At 43.6% G+C, this 21840-nt stretch overlaps 1 protein-coding gene across 4 annotated transcripts in view; it reads left to right on the top strand.

The window, feature by feature from the left end:
* PDSS1 (decaprenyl diphosphate synthase subunit 1) overlaps nt 1-21840 on the top strand; it is a 51021-nt gene that overhangs the window by 18788 nt on the left and 10393 nt on the right. For 2 of the 4 annotated variants that reach the window (XM_025395452.1, XM_025395453.1), the window contains 5 exons: nt 5876-6017; nt 9409-9520; nt 9617-9726; nt 20418-20498; nt 20644-20757. In XM_025395452.1, the coding sequence (XP_025251237.1) occupies nt 5876-6017; nt 9409-9520; nt 9617-9726; nt 20418-20498; nt 20644-20757 (559 nt within the window). Of the gene's footprint in view, nt 1-5791; nt 6018-9408; nt 9521-9616; nt 9731-20417; nt 20499-20643; nt 20758-21840 lie in introns of all 4 variants that reach the window. The other 2 variants (XM_025395455.1, XM_025395454.1) reach the window with 2 other exon arrangements.

Here is a 21840-nt window from a genome sequence, read left to right as displayed (position 1 = left end):
CAAACAGTCAATGGCATTGAATTACATTAGTCCAGTTTTCAAAGCTGAACTAGATGTTTAGAGGGTCAAATTATAAGTCACAGTTTTCACATTAGATAACAGGTTGAGAGTCCAGGTTTGATAACAATCCTGTATTCAGAGGAGGTAACTTTTATAGCACTATAAAAACTAAGGAAATTACCACAGCTTCTCACTGGAAAGACTGTAACAAAACAGTCGTTTAGCACTGACTGGCTCCAGTGATTCCAAAGGTCAGGCCACTAACAACTCTAGAACCATTCCTGGTTTCTGTGTGTGTTCTGCGTCACTGAGCCAGCCACTGCTGCTGCTGTTAGGCAAGAAGGTTGCTACCAAAGGACATGGTTTTGTCTTTCACCTAGAAGACGGCACTTTGGATATGTCCGTAATCACTATTAAAACGGATCTTTGAAGTACAGTCTACAGTAAGGGACACTCACTAAGGTGGAGATTTTGATGAGCAGATGGTCATCATTTCATGCATGAGTGCAAGGTCAAGCATAAGAACCTCAGTGAGAGCAAGAGGGCTGCAGGGCTTGTGACCGTGGTGTGTGCACCTTCTTCAGCACCCTCCATGCCAGGATGAGGCTGATTCTGTCTGTGAAGGAATCAACTCCTATACTTTTCTTGTTGTTTTTTTGAGTCTTGCTCTGTTGCCCAGGCTGGAGTGCAGTGGTGCAATCTTGGCTCACTGCACCCTCCGCCTCCCAGGTTCAAGCAATTCTTCTGCCTCAGCCTCCCGAGTAGCTGGGATTACAGGCATGCACCATCACTTCCAGCTAATGTTAGTATTTTTAGTAGAGACGGGGTTTCATCATGTTGGCCAGGCTGGTCTTGAACTCCTGACCTCAAGTGATCCGCCTGTCTCCCCTTCCCAAAGTGCTGGGATTACAGGCATGAGCCACTGTGCCTGGGCACTCCCACACTTCCCTTGCCCATGCCCAATTTGAAAGAACCGAATGCTGGATAGTCCATAGTACCCTGGACCCTGTAGAGAAAGCTCTGCGCAGAGCAACCTGGGTAAATTGCAGATCCAGATATCGTCATAGGGGTCTCTCTCCACATATCCCAGGATTCAGAAGCTCTTGTAAGTGCTTCTTCAGTGGCAAGCAAATAAGCAAGAGCGTGGACCCCGTACCATTTATGATGCAACTTTGCAGACATCCATTATATCCACAACTAAATCCAAAAATATTCAGGAGTTGCTGCTTTTAGATACCAATTATTTTCTCTTGACATTAAAGTGCTAACAAATCTATGACTGTTATGATCAAGTTAAAACAATTCCCACTAAAGAGAGACAGAGTTTACTCCGAGCCTTACATGTTTCTTTAAGTTTAGAAGGTGAATGAGCAGTGGCTGGGGAGGATGGCCTTGAAGTTGGAGCTCACAGGCTTTCTCCCTGTAGGGCCATTCCTTAGATTGGAGACGCCCTTGATATGAATCCCTCCCTACACACTAGAGGTTTACTTGCAATTTAAGACTTCACATTTTATATTAATATGAACAGAGAAAATAAATTTTGTAAAACTGCATGTAAATCTCGTAAAGGATTCACAGGTAGGGTCATTATATTATTTTCTCCATTTTTAGGTATGTTTGAAACTCTTCATTAAAAAAAATTTTTTTGGCCGGGTGCAGTGGCTCACGTAATCCCAGCACTCTGGGAGGCCAAGGCAGGTGGATCATGTGAGGTCATGAGTTTGAGACCTGCCTTGCCAACATGGCAAAACCCCATCTCTACTAAAAATACAAAAATTAGCTGGGCATGGTGGCACACGCCTGTAATCTCAGCTACCTGGGAGGCTGAGGCAGAAGAATGACTAAAATTAAGGAGGTGGAGGTTGCAGTGACTCAAGATAGCGCTCCTGCACTCTACCTAGCCTGGGGGAAAGAGCGAGACGCCATCTCAAAAAAAATAATAATAATTTTTAAAATCTAATGAAGCGGGGAAGAAAAGTCCTGAGAGGCATGCTGAATCGTAGCATACTCTTGTAGGTGTGAAGTACAGAGGACATAGCCAACTCTCAAGACCAAGGGCCTCATTTTCCATGCTACCTTGCCTGTCACTTCTCCCAGATCCTGGGAAAATGTGACCACTATTTCACAGTAGGAAGTAGAAACAGTGCCCAGTTTTTTGAAGGCTTGATTCAGTTTGGCATTTTGGAGATGTCATCTTAAGGACAGTGTGAGGTTTTTCTGTAATCTGTGCATTTTGGTCATCTGTCCCACCCTCATGTTATGGATAAGCAGTGGCAGCATTTTCCAGATTTAAGCTGACACACACTAAAGCCAACCTGTATAAAAAAATACATCAGGTAAAACTATGGAGCATCTGAAATAGGATGTATAGTCTATGTAGAGACTGTGTTACCAGTACCAGTTACCACCTCTCTATTATAGTCTATGTAGAGACTGTGTAACATTCCAGTTTCATCCTGATTTCATCAGTCAACAATTTGACATTTTTTATTCTATTTTCTAAATTATTATTATTTTTTTTGGAGACAGAGTCTCACTCTACCCCCAAGGCTGGTGCAGTCTCGGCTCACTGCAACCCCCACCTCCCAGGTTCAAGCGATTCTCCCGCCTCAGCCTCCCAGGTAGCTGGGATTACAGGCACCCACTACCACGCCCGGCTAATTTTTGTATTTTTAGTAGAGACGTAGTTTCGTCGTGTTGGCCAGGCTGGTCTCGAACTCCTGACCTCAGGTAATCCTCCCGCCTCAGCTTCCCAAAGAGCTGGGATTACAGGCATGAGTCACCACGCCAGGCACAAAATGACATTTTTAGATGGATATATAGAGGTCTATGAAGTTTCAAAATATTTTAAGAAATCTTTGTTGTAATAATAGCTTCAGATTACCAAAACAACTCTAGTATCTTGGTGAGTGCTGGCAATTTCATTGCAACTTCTCAGCAGGAGCCCCGTCTGCTGATACAATTTATGATAATGGAAGTGGTGCCCAACTTCTGAATGCATGAGAAAGGCTAGACCTCACCTGTTGTTTTAAGGTAAGGTCTACTACTAACTAGTAGGAGGTGTCTAATTTATTAGACTGAAATTCACTTGTAAAAATATTCTTAAAAATAGCCTTTATATTTAAAAAAAAAAAAAACAACTATAAATGTCTATATCTTTTCCTGTGCATTCAACTCAAAGAAGATAGGGCCTAGTAAATTTACCTGAAAAATATTTAAGTATTCTAATGTAAAAACTGAATCTCACTGAGGGATTCAGGTGGCCTAAAAGTCACCTGAACCTCTGTTTTCTCATTTACTGAAGTGGTTTATTGGGGTTTTTGGTTTTTTCTTTTTTTTCTTTTTTTTTTTTTTGAGACAGAGTCTCTGTCACCCAGGCTGGAGTGCAGTGCAGTGGCATAATCTCGGCTCACTTCAACCTTCGCCTCCCAGCTCAAGTGATTCTCCTGCATCAGCCTCTCAAGTAGCTGGGATTACAGATGCACACCACTAATGCCCAGCTAATCTTTGTATTTTAAGTAGAGACGGAGTTTCGCCATGTGTCTAGGCTGGTCTGGAACTCCTGACCTCAAGTGATCCGCCCGCCTCAGCCTTCCAGAGTGCTAGGATTACAGGCAGGAGCCTGTAACTGTGCCTAGACTACGGAAGTGGTTTTTATATGCTAATTTGTCCCTACCCTCCACTGCTTTTGTTTTAATACTTCCCCCTTGGAAGAATCTGTTGTGATCTAGACATATTAAGAAGTTGTAACTGAAATATTAATAAAGAATAGGCCAGGTGTGGTGGCTCACACCTGTAATCCCAGCACTTCAGGAAGCCGAGGTGGATGGATCACCTGACTTCAGGAATTCGAGACCAGTCTCGTCAACATGGTGAAACCCTGTCTCTACTAAAAATATAAACATTAGCTGGGTGTGGTGGTGTGCGCCTGTAATGCAAGCTACTCGGGAGGCTAAGGCAGGAGAATGGTTTGAACCCGGGAGGCAGAGGTTGTAGTGAGTCGAGATCACGCCATTGCACTCCAGCCTGGGCAATAAGAGCAAAACTCTATCTCAAAAAAAACAAAAAAGGATGAGTAGCACTGTAGACACGATTTCCAGGCTGAGAGCAGTTGGAAGGGTCTAGGGTTTAGTTCCAAGGCTGCTGATAAGAGGAGCCAGCATGAAATCATATTGTAAAATTATGTGTAAAGCAAGATCGAAAGCTTTTCTCATGCTGATTTAGTGTCGATCGTTAAATTCCAGCACTTTTATGTAGTTATACTTCATTTTTCATTGCTTTCTGCCGGGTCTGAGGAATTGGAATGAGCATTACCTTGTGCAGATGTTCAGATTCGATTTTTTAATAAAAAGTCATATTTCAGAATCCCTCCCCCTTCTTTCCCCTGTAAGATGTAACCTGATGATATTTGAAAATAAGCATTTGGAGTAAGTGCAACATTTGGGTAGTGCGTGTTTAAATCAGGCATATGTTTTAGGTTCCAAATGGTTATTTCCCCAGTTTGATTTTCTTGAAATTTAGTTTTTAAAAATTCCCATAGATGGCCGGGCGCGGTGGCTCACACCTGTAATCCCAGCACTTTGGGAGGCCGAAGCGGGCAGATCACAAGGTCAGGAGAGCAAGACCATCCTGGCTAACACAGTGAAACCCTGCCCCTATTAAAAATACAAAAAATTAGCCCGGCGTGGTGGTGGGCGCCTGTAGTCCCAGCTACTCGGGAGGCTGAGGCAGGAGAATGGCATGAACCCAGGAGGCGGAGCTTACAGTGAGCCAAGATCATGCCACTGCACTCCAGCCTGGGCGCCTGGGTGACAGAGCAAGACTCTGTCTCAAAAAATAAATAAATACATAAATAAATAATAAAAATAAAAATTCCCGTAAATGATGGTGGTAATAATGATTAAAATAAAATGGTGGACATTCCCTCTGAACTGTAAAATTCCTATCTGCATACTATCTTCTTGAGCCTACTTATTCTATAGTTTGTGTTAAATTTGGGAAATAAAAGTTTAAATTTCTAATGAGAAGGTTAAATGTGAGTTGGAAGAAAGTTTTACAAACATCTGTTGGTTACTGAGATTGTCATACTAAATGTTTAATTTAAGACATTACTACGCAGGCCGCGGTAATCCTTGGCCTATAATTACTAGGCCTGTAATCCACACTTTGGGAGGCCAAGGCGGGCGGATCACTTGAGGTCAGGAGTGCGAGACCAGCCCGGCCAACGTGGTGAAACCCCATCTCTACTAAAAATATAAAATTTAGCTGTGTGGGGTGGTGTGTACCTATAGTCCCAGCTACTTGTGGAGGCTGAGGTGGCAGAATCACTTGAACCTGGGAGGCGAAGGTTGTGGTGAGCCAGGATGGCACCACTGCGCTCCAGCCTCAGCAACAGAGCGAGACGCTGTCTCAAAAAAAAAAAAAAAAAAAAAAAGACAGTATTAAAAGCTTTGAACATTGAGACAGTTGAGTCTTTAAAATACTTTTTAAAAATGCTTTTCACCTCTCTTCCCTATCCACCCCAAAATTTAATTGTAAACTTACAAACTTAAACATCTGACCAAGAACACTGTCATACAGATGATTCTTCAGCCCAATAAGATCAGCCAGACTTCTGATCGTTTACTGCATTTTTGGTTAATTGTACAATTTCTACTTCTTTAATGCGGAATTCATAAAATGTAGTTGTGGCAGGGTTTCTCATACGTTTGTAAATGTATAGAAATGGCTCTATCGTGAAGCCAAAGTTTTTATACTGTTTCTCTTAGAGAAATAACATTCTTTATCCTAGATCCGATGTCCAGTTTTCACAAGCTGATTGCTGAGAAGGTTCTAGGCGGCGTCTGTTAAAAAAGCATTGCTTTCTGTTAATTAGACATGTGCAAGCCAGCCAGCGCACCATAGCCTTAATTGCAGAAATGATCCACACTGCTAGTCTGGTTCACGATGATGTTATTGACGATGCAAGTTCTCGAAGAGGAAAACACACAGTTAATAAGATCTGGGGTGAAAAGAAGGTATGGTTTTTTTGGTTTTTTTTTTAAATCTCTCTTCCTGAATCACATGCTTTTTGGACCGCATTTATTTCTCAGATTTGTCTCATTAAAAATACGTTTGCTCAAATGTAATATGGTCTTCTGAATTTCAAAGAAGTATTCATGTCTTGTCTATATACAGATATTTGATAAATAAATAATAAAAAATACCATGGAAAAATAAACTTAGTATTTCTAATAGAATTCCTTTGGTTATGAGGAAAGGGATTTTCATGGGTATCCAAAAAGTGTATTTCATGAGGAATCAAACATTTTACTTTTGGGCTTAGATTACCCAGATTCAGTTTAATTTTTTAAACATTTGTTTGAGTGCTGCATATAAATGTCAAAGCAAACAAAACTAAAAAAAAAAAAAGGAAAAAGAAACCTCAGAGATACTGTTCTACTATGAAAATTCTATCTTTTGAAATAGAAGTTCTGTAATTGGATTTAGTTCGTATATGTATAAAAGCATATTTCTGTATTATTAGCATTGGGAATATGAGAAACAGGGACTTTGGTTTAAGGATGCATAGATTCTGGTTTAAGTTAAAGGATGAGAATAAAGTTGAACAGATGAGAATGAAAATGCACAGGCATCCATCACCATCACCACACACGTGCCTCCACTGAAGAGCAAACAAAAAGTTTGTGCAGGCCAGGCACAGTGGCTCACGCCTGTAATCCCAGCACTTTGGGAGGCTGAGGCGGGCGGATCACCTGAGGTCAGGAGTTTGAGACCAGCCTGGCCAACAGGGCAAAACCCTGTCACTACTAAAAAACCAAAAAAAATTAGCCAGCGTGCGCCTGTAATCCCAGCTACTCAGGAGGCTTAGGCAGGAGAATCACTTGAACCTGGGAGAAGGAGGTTGCAGTGAGCCGAGATTGTACCACTGCACTCCAGCCTGGGCAACAGAGTGAGACTCCATTTCAAAAAAAAAAAAAAAGGTTTGTGCAACTAGAACTACCCCACCTTCACCTCCTTTTCTTTCACAGATTTATAGTATTCCTGGTTAATTCCTATTGTCCGTATTAAAAGAAGATACACACACACACACACACACACACACACACACACACACATATGTTTATTATTATCTTCACATGCTGATGTTATTTGAACATAAATGACTTTGTTTTGAAATGGAGTCCTGCAATTTCATTTATATGCCTTTTATTTCAAATTTTAGATGGAAAGGCTTTACGTCCTGTTGACTAAATTCTGTACATCAGAAGGTTGGCCAAAAAAGCAGATGGCGTTTTGATTTGGAGAGGATGTGGGTAACTCTGTGACCCGTCCCTGCAATCAGCTGTGTCTGTTTTCAGGCAGGGCCAGTCCTAAAGCCTTATTTGGAGCCTTGGGTGGGGGAAGAGGATCAAGAGAACAAATGATGGTCTCCGCCTTGGCTAGCCCCTGTGTGTCTGCCTTGGCCATTAGGGGCCTCTTTCTGAGGGCAGGCCAGGGATACATGTGCTGCTCTCACCTGCCTCTTTCAGTTCTGACAGCCATCTGCTTAGCACAGGGCTACTTGCCAGTTCCTACCTGTTTCTGCCTCTGACCCACAAATGCTACGTTACCGGTACAAAAACCCACACACACTGTGCCCTCTCGGTGAGCCCTTGTTAGGCCTGGCCTGGGCTTCCTATCTCTTCTTTCCTTTAACTCCCACCGCTGGCTGTCCACAGTCCTGTGGCTTCCATGTCATATGCTGGACCTTTTGGTCTCTAGGATCCCCCCAGCCAGGAGAAGAAAGAAGTAAAAGCCAATGGATCCTGAGCCCTGAGCTGCTAATGATGTAGGGGCTGGGTGGGAGAATATAAGTGGGTACCTATATATCATAATTTGTAAAATGACTTTATAAGCATATACTTACATCAGGATCTCTTACATAATATGTATATTACATAAAGTGGTGATTAATTGGTAAACACACTGAACATCACTATTTTAGATACCAAAGAACTAAGACGATAAGTACCTAAAATAGGTGTGTTGAAAAATCTGTGAACTCTAGCCTTTATGACTAATTACTACAGAATATAACACTTACAGCCGGGCGTGGTGGCTCATGCCTGGAATCCTAGCACTTTGGGAATGCTAGCACTTTGGGAGGCTGAGGCAGTTGGATCGCTTGAGGCCAGGAGTTTGAGACCAGCCTGGCCAACATGGTGAAACCCCATCTCTAGTCGAAATACAAAAATTACCTGGGCGTGGTGGTATACGCCTATAGTCTCAGCTACTCATGAGGCTGAGGTGGAAGGATCACTTGAACCCAGGAGGCAGAGTCTGCAGTGAGCTGAGATCGTGTCACTATACTTCAGCCTGGGCAGCAGAGCAAGACTCTTTCTCAAAAAAAAAAAATTGAATGTAACATATATATATCTTTAAATATGCAAATTAATATACATAGCATGTATTTCATTATAGCATATAATTCAACTATTTGTGCAGTAATTTATAACTAGTTGCTAGTACAGTGTAGACATCCATCACAGTCTAAAGAAGACTGGAAAGATGTTGATTGCTTAGTGTTCAATGGAAAAAAATTTTTTTGTGTGTCTGGGAATGAGGGGCAGTGTCACATAGTACAAAAAGCATTTCACTCGGAGGCAAAATTCTTTGGTTTAATTTTCATTGAAAATAACATGTTTCGTGCCATGCTCTGGGGTGTGCTCAGTACTAGCTGAGATGATTCCTAATCCGAGCTCCCGCTCCACTCCACCCTCCCCGTTGACCTGGGAGTGTAGAGACTAGAGCATCACTGACTGGTATGCAAGATGTGATGGTCGCAGCATGCACGGGTGTTGTACTCACACAAAAGGGAGGCATCTGACTAGACTTAGGGTTGGGGGGTGACTTCTTAGAAGTGGCAACTGAACTAATTATGCAAATAAGTCCACTCAGTGAAGAAGGGGGCAGAACTTTTTGAGCAGAAGGAACAGTAAGTGGAAAGGCATAAGGGAAGAGTGAACATCCAGTGTAGTGAAACTGAAGGCAGCTGCATTTTGGTGGGGCTGGTGGGTGAAACTGCTCTCCCTCTCCAGGCATTGATTTCTTCAGCTGTCAACTGGGGAGATGGACATGGTCATCTCTGAGAGCCAGTCCAGTTCAAGCACTGTCCCAAATCTGTAACCAATTGTTACGAACTGGGAAGAGTGACATGGTCATCTCTGAGAGCCAATCCAGTTCAAACACTGTCCAAATCTGTAGCTGATTGTTATGGACTCCTGTTGAGGAAGAGGAAGGTAAAAACACCTGCATCCAAGATGAGCCCCCACTTCCACGAAGCTCCCCTCCAGTCAGGTTCATCGTTGGCTCTACTGCTCTGATAAATTTTTCTGAACGTTTTGTTTTCCCCCTGTCTTTTCCTAGGCTGTTCTTGCTGGAGATTTAATTCTTTCTGCAGCATCTATAGCTCTGGCACGAATTGGAAATACAACTGTTATATCTATTTTAACCCAAGTTATTGAAGATTTGGTGCGTGGTACGTTGATTCTGATTTTTCTTCTTTGTTATTCAGTCCTGGTGTGTAGCTAGGCAATAAAACCACCTCTCAAATGACTCTTTTCCTTCTTTATAGGTGAATTTCTTCAGCTTGGGTCAAAGGAAAATGAGAATGAAAGATTTGCACACTACCTTGAGAAGACCTTCAAGAAGACTGCCAGCCTGATAGCCAACAGTTGTAAAGCAGTATGTACGTTCTGTCTTTCTTCAAGTTAAAGCCTCATAGCTGTTTTTTGGGAGCTAATTCTCCTAGAAAATATTTCAGTGAAGAATCTTAAAATAGTATCCAAAAATCCCAAGAGGTTAAGGAGGAAAAGAATGACATCCCCAAACAGTAGAGGACTTCTGCTGTCTTTTCATTTTTGCTATCTTCTTTTGGTATGCAGGTGTTAACTTTTCATCTTTTCTTCCCAAGAACTGAATCAAAATAAGCTTTCCTGCACCTTCCCCAATCTGATTGCCAAACTGTGTATCATTTTGAACAATTTACCGTAATTTCTCTAATGATTGATGTCACACACACTCTTTCTGGTACTTTACCTTTTAAAAATGAAGTGCTCTGTTCTTTAATATAATATTTACCCAGGAAAAGAGATCTATTAGATTGTACTAGCATTCTATATACTTTTTTTTTTTTTTTTTTGGAGACAGAGTCTTGCTGTGTGGCCCAGGCTACAAAGCAGTGGTGTGATCTTGGCTCACTGCAACCTCCACCTCCCAGGTTCAGGCAATTGTCCTGCCTCAGCTTCCCTAGTAGCTGGGATCACAGGTGTGCACCATCACGCCTGGCTAATTTTTGTATTTTTCCTAGGGTTGGGATTTTGCCATGTTGGCCAGGCTGGTCTCAAACTCCTGGCCTCGAGTGATCCACCTACCTTGGCCCCGCAGAGTGCTGAGATTATAGGCATGAGCCATCGTGCCTGGCCAATCCTTCTAATATTTTACGTGAAATATAAACAAGTCCTATTTCTTCAGAGTACAAAGTGAGTATAAGCCATAACTGTTTCTCCCCTTGCTTTCTCCCTGGCCTTCCCTCCACTGTGCATACACGTGTATACATTTTTTTTTTTTTAATGAGTAATTTCTTTAATCTGTAGACAAATATGTGGTATTCATTGTTAGTCCAAGAATGAGAAACAGTCTCTCCAAAGAATTGTTTCTCTGCCCATCTCTAAGCCTGACAGATACACAGAGATAAAACCTGGACAAATGACCTTCCCATGTGATTACAGCCACAAAATAAGGAAGACTTGTAAGGGTCACATGTCAATTGCTGCCATGATAGACTCCTAAGATAATTAACAGGTAAAGAGAGCTTTTGCTCAGACCTCTCAGGTGAAAAAGTCTCTTGCTGTTAGTGTCTCTGTTTTGAAAAGTGTCAAGAAATGTATAATTGCAAGCCAGAAACAAATGAGGACAATCTTTTCTTCCTAAAAAGACTTAATGGAAACTTTAAGGAATGTGAATTATGTAGAACATGCCAGCCACAGTCTCGACCACTTTTGTCTTTTTATTAAAAGGGCTATTATGTTTTTATTTCCAAGAAATTATGTGGGCCTTTTTTTTTTTAAGTGAGATGGAAGAAAGTATAGACACAAGATACTAAATAAGAGAATAGCCTATTTTAAATGGGTGTTCTAACACTTTTACAGTAATCCTTTATATATTATCGTGCCCTTGATGGCCCAAATCTCCCTGAAGGTTAGAATCCATCCTCTTAACACATTAGGATGCCTTAATATTACTTATTAATATTTATCCTGAAGAGGATGTGTTAAGTGAGGCCCATTGATAATTTCACAAGTTTGAGACTGCAAACTTAGAAGCATTAGCATGGCCAGGCAAGGTGGCTCACACCTGTAATCCCAGCATTTAGGGAGACTGAGGTGGAAGTTTTGCTTGAGACCAAAAGTTCAAGACCAACCTAGGCAACATAGCAAGATCCCCTCTCTACTTAAAAATAATATTTAAAAAATAGAGTCTCAGAAGCATTAGTAGTAGTGAGACTGTTGGAATTGGAAACACCAAGACACTGTCTGCACCACGCGGACATCCCACAGGCACAGGGGGCGGCACCAAATTGGAGCTAGCACAGAAATTCACTCAGTGATGGACTCTTACAAATGGTCCAAAGAAATGGACCTGAGTCGTGATAGAGAGGTTTCCTCATGCTCACCGTTCTCTGCTTAAGAAGCCAAAGATAACGCACAGGAATTCTTTTATAAAGATATGCAATTCATTCTTCAAAGATTAGCAACTGAACAGTGAACATGTTAACGTGGCTGGACCCTTATTAAAAATGAAATGTTTCCTGCTGCCCACTAGGGGGCATGCTGGCATTGTCCCAGCACTACCTCCTTTTCATGTGATTTATTCCTAAACTCCAGAGCTCTTAGAATAATAAAGCAAAATCATAGTGTGAGCTATTTGAATAAAAGTTTCTATATTTAAGTGCCTATGGGTGGAAATATTCCAGAGGTGTTATGGATTCAAAATGGCTATTTTTATGTACTCTTGGTATTTAAAATGCAAAGCCATGCGAGCTCCAAAGAAATGCATGCAAAGCAAATTAGACACACCAAAAAGAGGGGAGGAGGAGAACTGAAAGAGCAGAATTATTACAGAAGAAGAACTAACAGGATTGCAAAATGTATTGAGAATTGGAGGGAAACTTACCAGCTGCATTCTACTAAGGATGCCATTTCTTCGTCTCCCCTCCTTTTTTTAGTGAAAATAATATTAACATCTAAGAGAGGGCTGTCTATGGGGATTCTTTTGTGATTGACTGATATTAAAATAGAATCCATTTTAGGCCAGGCACGGTGGCTCACACCTGTAATCCCAACACTTAAGGAGGCCAGGGCGAGTGGATCACTTTAGTCCAGGATTTCGAGACCAGCCTGGCCAACATGGCAAAACCCCATCTCTACTAAAAATACAAAAATTAGCTGGGCGTGATGGTGCACACCTGTGATCCCAGCTACTTGGGAAGCTGAGGCAGGAAAACCGCTTGAACCCGGGAGGTGGAGGTTGCAGTGAGCCAAAATCACTCCACTGCATTCCAGCCTGGGCAACAGAGCGAGACTCTCTCTCAAAAAAAAAAACAGCATTCGTGTTATTATCAAAAGATGACTTATTTATTTACATACATACTCATGCAAAATACATTTTGTAGCTTAGTGATGAAGACTGTGGCTTGTTCGCCAGAAAATCTGGTGGGAATGAGACCTGAGAGGTCAGGGGGTCTGCCCAGTTCTGCAGCCAGACAGCAGCTGAGCCGGGACTTGAACCCAGAACTGAGTATGATAATCCTACCTTTTCTGTCTCTCTCTCTTTTTTTTTTTTCCTGAATTTCTGTTCTCTCCAGGGCTGCTTGTGGCCTGGAATTAATGGGCTGTCTTCCTATTACTTGATTTTCAAAGCCTTCGGTACCACTACGGAATTGCATATTGTGGGTAACGTTAGCAGAACACTCTTTTTTATTTAATTCATTTTTTTGAGACAGAGTCTTGCTCTGTTGACCAGGCTGGAGCGCAGTGGCACAGTCTCACCTCACTGCAACCTCCACCTCCCAGGTTCAAGTGATTCTCCCACCTCAGCCTCCTGGGTAACTGGGATTACAGGCGCCCACCACCACATGCCACACCCGGCCTCTTTTTTTACAATATTCGTATCTATCTATAGGCCTCATTCAGATCTTGCCACTTGTGAACTGTTATAACAAAAGGGAAAACGTACTTTTCTGTTCCAGCATCCAGTCCAGGATCTCACGTTGCATTTAGGGGTCATGACTCTGTAGTCTCTTGTCATCTACAACAGTATTTCTTTGCCTCTCATTTACCTTGGTATTTGGAAGAGTGCAGGCCAGTTATGTTGTTGAGCCTCTCAGTGGGGCTTCTCTGATATTTCTCAAGAATCAATCCAGGTTATGAATGTTTGGCAAGAATACCACAAGAGCGGTGCCGTCCTCAGCTCCTCACACCAGGAGGCACTTGCTGTCTCTCTGTCCTGCTACCGGTGATGTGTGCCTGGATCACTTGATTAGGATACTGTCGGGCCGGGCGCCCTGGCTCATGCCTGTAATCCCAGCACTTTGGGAGGCCGAGGTGGGCGGATCACCTGAGGTCAAGAGTTCAAGACCAGCCTGGCCAACATGGTAAAACCCTGTCTCTACTAAAAATATAAAAAATGAGCTGGGCATGGTGGCGGGCACCTGTAATCCCAGCACTTTGGGAAGCCGAGGCGGATGGATCACCTGAGGTCAAGAGTTCGAGACAAGCCTGGCCAACGTGGGTGAAACCCCTTCTCTACTAAAAATACAAAAATTAGCCGGGCATGGTGGCACATGCCTGTAGTCCCAGCTACTCAGGAGGGTGATGCAGGAGAATTGCTTGAACCCGGGAGGCGGAGGTTGCAGTGAGTTGAGATTGCACCATTGCATTCCGGCCTAGCCAACAAGAGTGAAACTCCATCCCCCCCCAAAAAAAAAAAAAAAAAAAAAAAGGATACCATCTGCCAGGTTTCTTCAATCTAAAGTTACTATTTTAACCTATTTTGGGTGAAGTGTTTTCAGATTATGTAAAGATTATTCTGATGGTTGTCAAATGGCTGTTTTTCTATTTTCATCATTTCTTCTATATCACTCTTCTACAAGACAGTTGGTATTCTATTTTTTTTATTATTATTATTATTTCATTCTCAGAAGAGGTGAAGAGTTGGTATTCCATTGTAAGGAAGCTCTTAACTGTATGGGCTCTTGGATTCTTATTTTATTCTGTATTTTTTTTTTTTTTTTGAGATAGGGTATCACTCTGTTGCCTATGCTGGAGTAGTGCAGTGGCGCAATCTCGATTCACTGCAACCTCCACCTCCCGGGTGATCCTCCACCTCAGCCTCCCAAGTAGCTGGGATTACATGCGCCCGCCCCCATACCCAGCTGACTTTTTGTATTTTTAGTAGAGACAAGGTTTTGCCATGTTGCCCAGGCTGGTCTCAAACTCCTGGCCTCAAGTGATCGCCACCTTGGCCTCGCAAAGTGCTGGGATTACAGGCGTGAGTCACTACGCCCAGCCATCTTATTTGATTCTGTAGATTATAACACTGTCATTATTTATTTTAATACTCAATTATCCAACGTATGGCCCATGGGGGAGGCCCTTTAATCTGGTTCTGTGTCCTCCTATCGTTTTTTCAGCACCCCATTTCTGGCAGGAGATATTCAGCCCTGTTATTCACTGTTCTCCAAGGAACCCACATTCCTTTTGGTGGAAAACGGTGTTAAGAAACCAGAATTTGAGTATTGGGTGTCACCGTTTCTAGACCCACCCAATGGACAGAGCTAGGAAATACATGTATGTATTATATGTAATGTAGGTAGATACATGTATATCTTTCTGTACCCATCGGCACTTATTCAAAACCATGAGGTATCAAACAGATAGTTCTAAATCCATCTAACACCACAGGATTTGTGGTTTATTCCAGGATTCCATCTTTCCATATTTGTAACTCACTTCCCAAACAGTGAGAGACCTGGCTCCTATTCTCCACGGTGTGTTTATTTGCACAATCCAAGAATATACCACAGGAGTTTCCAAATTCATGACTCATATCTCTGTGAAAAGCAAACCCAGTAGCTAGACTCCAGTATTTGTCATTCCTTTTGTCTTGGGCCTGAGGATAATAGAATCAAAGTTTATCTGTTCAAAAGTTACCTTTCTCTGTGGATCAGTGTGGTTATGTTATTATTTGGACTATATGAACCCATTTATGCTAGTGTTCCACTATTGGAACGCTAAGCTTGTGGAGTTACTTCTATCCTACTGCTCAATGTCATTACCAAGGTCTGATTTTTCACACAAAAAAATTTGCAACCTCCAGCATAAATGGGTTAATAGTTGGGTTCATTTTTATTCCATTTTAGGGATTCCCTTTCATTCTTGCTGATTTCGGGTTTTGGTTTTGAGCGTTTTGTTATTGTTGCTGTTGTTTTGAATGTTTGAAACAATGTGGCCGGGCGCAGTGGCTCACGCCTGTAATCCTAGCACTTTGGGAGGCCAAGGCAGACGGATTGCTTGAGCCCAGGAGTTTGAGACCAGCCTGGGCAACATGGCGAAACCTCTTTCTACAGGAATACAAAAATTAGCTGGGCGTGGTAGTGCACACCTGTAGTCCCAGCTACCTGGGAGGCTGAGGTGGGAGGATCACCTGAGCCCTGGGAGGTTGAGGCTGCAGTAAGCCATGATCACACCACTGCACTCTAGCCTGGCAACAGAGTGAGACCCTGTCTAAAAAAAGAAAAAGAAAAATTAGCTCCAAAAGTCAGAACTATGCAATACAGTAACTCTCCCTTTTGCCCTGTTCTCTTCCCCTGCCCCCTTGTAGGTAAGCAGTCTTGTTCGTTTCTGGTTCCTCCTTCCTGGGTTTCATTTCGCACAAACAAGCAGCCACAAGTATGCTCAGTCTTCCCTTCTTTCTTACAGAAGAGGTAGTACCCTAGACTACTCTGCTTTACTTTGCATTTCTTAACAGTTTATTAGGAAAATGATTCCACATTGGTTTGTAGGCTCTTCCTCATTTTTAAAACTGCTGTGTCAGGGCTGGGCATGGTGACGCATGCTTGTAATCCCAGCACTTTGGGCGGCTGAGGTGGCCAAATCATGAGGTCAGGAGTTCAAGAGCAGCCGGGCCAACATGGTGAAACCCGTTCTCTACTAAAAATACAAAAATTAGCTGGGCGTGGTGGTGCGCACCTGTAATCCCAGCACTTCGGGAGGCCAAAGCAGGCAGATCACTTGAGGCCAACATGGTGAAACCCTGTCTCTACTAAAAGTACAAAAATTAGCCAGCTGTGGTGGTATATGGCTGTAATCCCAGCTATTTGGGAGGCTGAGGCACAAGAATAGCTTGAACCCGGGAGGTGGAGGTTGCAGTGAGCCGAGATCACGTCACTGTACTCCAGCGTGGGCTACAGAGTGAGACTCCCATCTCAAAAAAATTAATAATAAATAATTAATTAAAGCTTTTTTTAAAGCTACTGTATCAGATCCCATTGTGTGGACATAGCATGGTTTGTTCAACCAACCTTCTATACATGGGCATTTAGGTTTCCAGTTTTGCAATTACAAACACTACTGCAAGGGCTGGCCTTGCATAAACCTATTTTTGTGTTATGAGAGGAGTGCCTGCAGGGTGAATTTAGGGGTAATTGCACATATGGTTTTGTTAGGCAGCACCACATTTCCCTCTGTTGGGTCTGTACCAGATGTGTTTCCACCAGCAGCTTTTCAGAACCTCTTTTCCCACAGCCTTACTAACTGAATGTGCCATAACACTTTTGAGTTTTTGCTAGTCCGGTAGAGGAGAATGTATTGCGGTGGACTTTTAATTTACATCTCTCCTTTCTGAGTGAGTGGAACATTTTTCAGATGCTTAAGAGCCATTTATTTATTTATTTATTTATTTATCGGAGTCTTACTCTGTCACCCAGGCTGGAGTGCAGTGGCACGATCTCGGCTCACTGCAACCTCCACCTCCCAGGTTCAAGCAATTCTCCTGCCTCAGCCTCCCAGGTAGCTGGGATTACAGGCGTGAGCCACTGCGCCCGGCCCTTCCCCATCTTGTTGAGACAAGGCTTGTAAGGATGTGATGCAAGGTGTGAACGTTCCCCAGAAAGAAGTGCATATGCACAACACAGCCTGGCTGCAGCATCTGCTTCAAACAAAACAGTCGGTCGAGCTCCACTTTCTTTGACTTAATCATTCTTCATGCTCCACCCATTTCCGGAAAGATGTGAGGCATCTCTCTGATGCTGAGCGCAAGTCTGCGCACCTCTTTGCCTTCTTGAATGTTGTGCCATGTTGTGTCTAATTTGTGGCAGTTTTCTGTTTTCCTGCCACAGATCCAGACAGTCCTGACCTGGGATGGGGAAGCAGGACTCTCTGGCATGGTCTTTATGCCACCCCAGGGAAATCTGGGATAGTTGAAATCTGAGCAGTAATGTCCCTTCACCATGTGTCAGGCAGAAGCCGCCCACTAAATAACCTCTGTGTCAGCATGTGTGGGCGTAGAGGGGGCAGTGCAGACAGACTGCAGCTTTGTGCGTACTTGGACACGTTCCTTGACCTCTTGGAGGTTCCATTTTATTGCCCAGCATAGAAGCAGCACAGCAAAGTGATGGAGAGAACAGTACCTAGAGCCAGACCGTCTGGGATGAAATTCAGGTTCCAGCGTGTCAGAGCCATGTAATGCCTGGGACCGTCTGTGCCTCAGTTTCTCGAACCTCATAAGTGACTTAAAAGGTGAGAATTCTCAGAACAGTGCCTGGCACATAGTGGATACTCAGGAATTGTTAGCTTTTATCATCACCAACCACATAATCCATATTTGTGGGATATTGTGAGGTTTAGCTCAAATCATACCAAGTACTCATCATACGTGCTCCACACATTTTACTCCATTAAAATGTTCACTAACAGATTTTTAGGCCGGGCGCGGTGGTTCACACCTGTAATCCTAGCACTTTGGGAGGCTGAGTCAAGCAGATCACCTGAGGTCAGGAGTTTGAGACCAGCCTGGCCAACTTAGTGAAACCCCGTCTCTACTAGATACAAAAATTATCTGGGCATGGTGGCGCATGGAGGCTGAGGCAGGAGACTCGCTTAAACCTGGGAGGTGGAGATTACAGTGAGCCCAGATCGTGCCGCTGCACTCTAGCCTGAGTGACACAGAGACTCTGTCTCCAAAAAAAGAAATGGATTTTTAGAAAATCTTTCACTTTCCAGGAAGAAAGTTTATATTCTCTATGGCTTTGTGTGGAGGAAACAGCATTAATCTCACTACAGGAGACTGCTTCACTCTCAGTGATTTCTATCTAGGAATATCTTGGTTCCCAGTATCATTCTGGCCTGAGCTCAGCACATCCCAGGCTGCCCAGATCTTGCCATGCTCTCCTCTGAGCCAAGCTGATCTTAGCTTCTCAGAAGTTTCTGAATTGTCCCCCATGTGGTCTCCCAGACTCTTTAGTTGAAAAAAGGAGCCCTGCCTGACTGCCCAGAGGTCAGTGCCTGCCCACGGGAAGGGGTTTGCTGTTGAAAGCAGTTACTGTTCACTCAAGTCCGTGGCCACCTTTATGGTGCATGCAATTTTACCATGTACTTATGGCCAAGCCCTACATAGTCAACAGACCTCATTAAGTTGTCAAAAAGCATTCTCAGGCTGAGGACATTATGCGACCTGGCTTCAGTTGGCAGAGGTGCGTGGACACTGCCAAGGCTCCTATTTCTGGTTCCAGTGGATGAGGAGGAGGACAATTATTCATAATAATGGCAAACAGCAGGGTGCGGTGGCTCACACCTGCTGGTAATCCCAACGCTTTGGGAGGTGGAGGTGGGAGGATCATGAGCCCAGGAGTTTGAGGCCAGCCTAGACAACATGGTGAGACTCCATCTCTACGAAAAAATTAAAAATTAGCTGGGTGTGGTTGCACGTGCCTGTAGTCCCAGCTACTCAGGAGACTGAGGCGGAAGGAACCCTTGAGCCTGGGAGTTCAAGGTTACAGTGAGCTGTGATTGCACCACTGCACCCCAGCTTGGGCAACAGAGTGACATCCTATTTCTAAAAAGAGATAATAATAGCAAACACACATTGAGTTCTAACCAGGCGCCAGGCACTATACTGAGGGTTTAAATGCAGCATCATGTCTGTTTCTCACAGTAACGCTACAAGGTAGGTGCTTGTGATTTCCACATTGTACAGATGAGGAAGCTGAAGCCGAGAGAGGTTCAGTAACATGCTGACGTCACGTGCTACTTGTAAAGGTCACAAATGCAGCCCCACAGTCTCACGGCAGAGCCTGCAGCACTGCACCACACGGATGCCTGAGCCAAGTTCACTCCCTGACCGGAGAGCCACAGAGGCAGGACCGAAGGTCAGGGGACAGGGTTTCCTAGCATCTGCGAGCCTTTCAGAAAGGCAACTAACTGTGCAGCGCTCCAGCTGGCTTTCTCACGGAGATTGAGCAGAGACGTCTCTCCGGTAGACACAGACCGTCTCTCCCCTCCCCCGTGTTGGTTTTACCCAGGCTTTGTTTTCTGAAAATGTGGCTGGGCCTGCTTAACATGCTTAGCAGGGCACTGGGAAATGCACTTCAGTGGCCGGTGCCAGCTAGCTTTTTGGAGTTTTAAAAAGACTTTCCGAAGTCTTATTTCTCCCCTACTGAGAGGAGGGAAAAGGGTTTTTATACAGTAACTCCTTTTGAGAGAAATGTGGAAACAGTGGGACCAGTGAAGTTCCTTCTGATAATAAAAAAGCGATATCTGTGTCTGAAGCAGGAGGCTTGAGACGATTTTTATGGACAAAGCAAGAAATAACTGCATTCAGAAACAGGTGAAATTCCCAAAGATGATGAAAAGGACTACAGATGGGGAAATTGTGTGTGATTACAGGGACACATTGATGGAGATTATTAAAGCCAACAGTAATTGGGCTCGCTTGCCGAGTGCTGGAAGTCAGTATTTCACAGATGAGGGTCTGTTTCTTGTGCATGTCAGGAAGGTTTACTTAGCCTGTTACCAGCAGAATTAGTCCAGCTGTAGCTCCGTTTTTCCTAAGCAGTGGGAAAGGCTGCTTATCCTGTCTGAAAGCAGGGGCCGGAGAAGGGGAATTTTCTTAGAATTTAACGACACAATCTGAGGCTGAAACTCTGTGATTGGAAATGCGGTTTTGTACATGCTTGGTGTCCCTCTGATGTCAGCGTCTCCTGACTGTGTATAATCTAGCCCCGCTACCTCCTATTTTAAGGAATTCCTTCAGTCAGGGGTCAGCTGCTGTGCTGCTGGCTGGAAGCAGCTTATCTCAGAATGCTCTTTTTGTTTCAGGTCTCTGTTCTAGGATGTCCCGACCCAGTGGTGCATGAGATCGCCTATCAGTACGGAAAAAATGTAGGAATAGCTTTTCAGGTTGGTATGCTTTTTATTTGTAAGAATGGTGGCATAGTGATACAGTCAGCATTCTCCCCTAGTGTGGAATTGCCAAAATAGCAGGAACAATGGCAGCGATGTTGGCCTGGCGGTGCTCCTTACATCCCATTTTTCCTTTTGCCAGCTAATAGATGATGTGTTGGACTTCACCTCATGTTCTGACCAGATGGGCAAACCAACATCAGCTGATCTGAAGCTCGGGTTAGCCACTGGTCCTGTCCTGTTTGCCTGTCAGCAGGTAAGTGTTACGAACTCCCTTCGACACACCACTGATAGCCCCACAGAACTGATGTCCCGCGACACACCTGATGGGAAGGTTGCATAACGGAATAGATGGGAAGGCATTCAGGTAAGAGATCACGGGTCTGCATTTGATCCTGGCTCTGAGTGGGATGTTAGGGCTGGTCATTTCACCTTGCTAAGCCTGTTTCCTTATCTGTAAAATTGAGAAGATCAGCTTTCTCCCAGGGGGGTTGTGAGGATTAGCTAAGATCCTATTTAAGATCTTTGTGTCTTGTGGTGTGCCAGAGGCATTTGAGGTAGCATCATGATTATTTCCATATATTTTGGCCACTGGCAAAGTGAACGGTTTCCAAGTGTTGATTATAGGACTGGACTCTGGTGGTCCTCAGAGCCCCTTAAAAGGCACAGGAAGCATCAGGGGCCTCCAAGCATAAGAAATTCTCCAGTTTTAGAAGTTTAATGAGACTCTGCTGCTCTGAGAGAGGCCTTAGAACTTCGGCCATTGCCTCAAAATGTCAAGAAGTCAGTGGAGTGCAGTAGACCCACGTAGTTCCTTCTTTCTCCGGATCGAGGGACTGAGAAGTGAGGAAGTCAGTACAGCTGCCCTCGTGTCCCCCTTAATGTGAATGAAAGGCTTAGGAAGCTTCAAAGATGTTCCCTCGACTGACAAAGCAGACATCCTCACAGCCTCCTCTAGATGCTGGCCACATGGCTTGTGGCTGTACTGAATGTTACTTGAAATAAGTGAGACATTAGTTGGTGTTGGAACATCTTGTTAATAGATTTTCATCTTAGTAGTATTTAATTTGGTATGTAGCAAAGCAATAAGATGTTCATCACCGTGCCATGAAATTCAACATTAGCTCTTTGGTCTAAAATTATAGTAACTTTTGGTCTTTCAGAGATTTTGCCTCATTCTGTCTTCACGTTTACAAAGGTCAATCATGTCCTCCATAGAATTCAGTGATTCCACTGTGATACAGAAACCATGACCTTTGCTTTTGGTGGGTTTCTATTGGAGAGAGGAAAGATTATCTTTCACCCACTATCTAGCACAGCCATTGGCAGTGTGATTCTT

This window comes from Theropithecus gelada, chromosome 9 (assembly GCF_003255815.1).
Source record: "Theropithecus gelada isolate Dixy chromosome 9, Tgel_1.0, whole genome shotgun sequence".
In the NCBI taxonomy this organism is placed as follows: Eukaryota; Metazoa; Chordata; class Mammalia; order Primates; family Cercopithecidae; genus Theropithecus; species Theropithecus gelada.
Note: the sequence above shows the minus strand (reverse complement) of the source record. Positions and strands in the feature narration are given on the sequence as shown.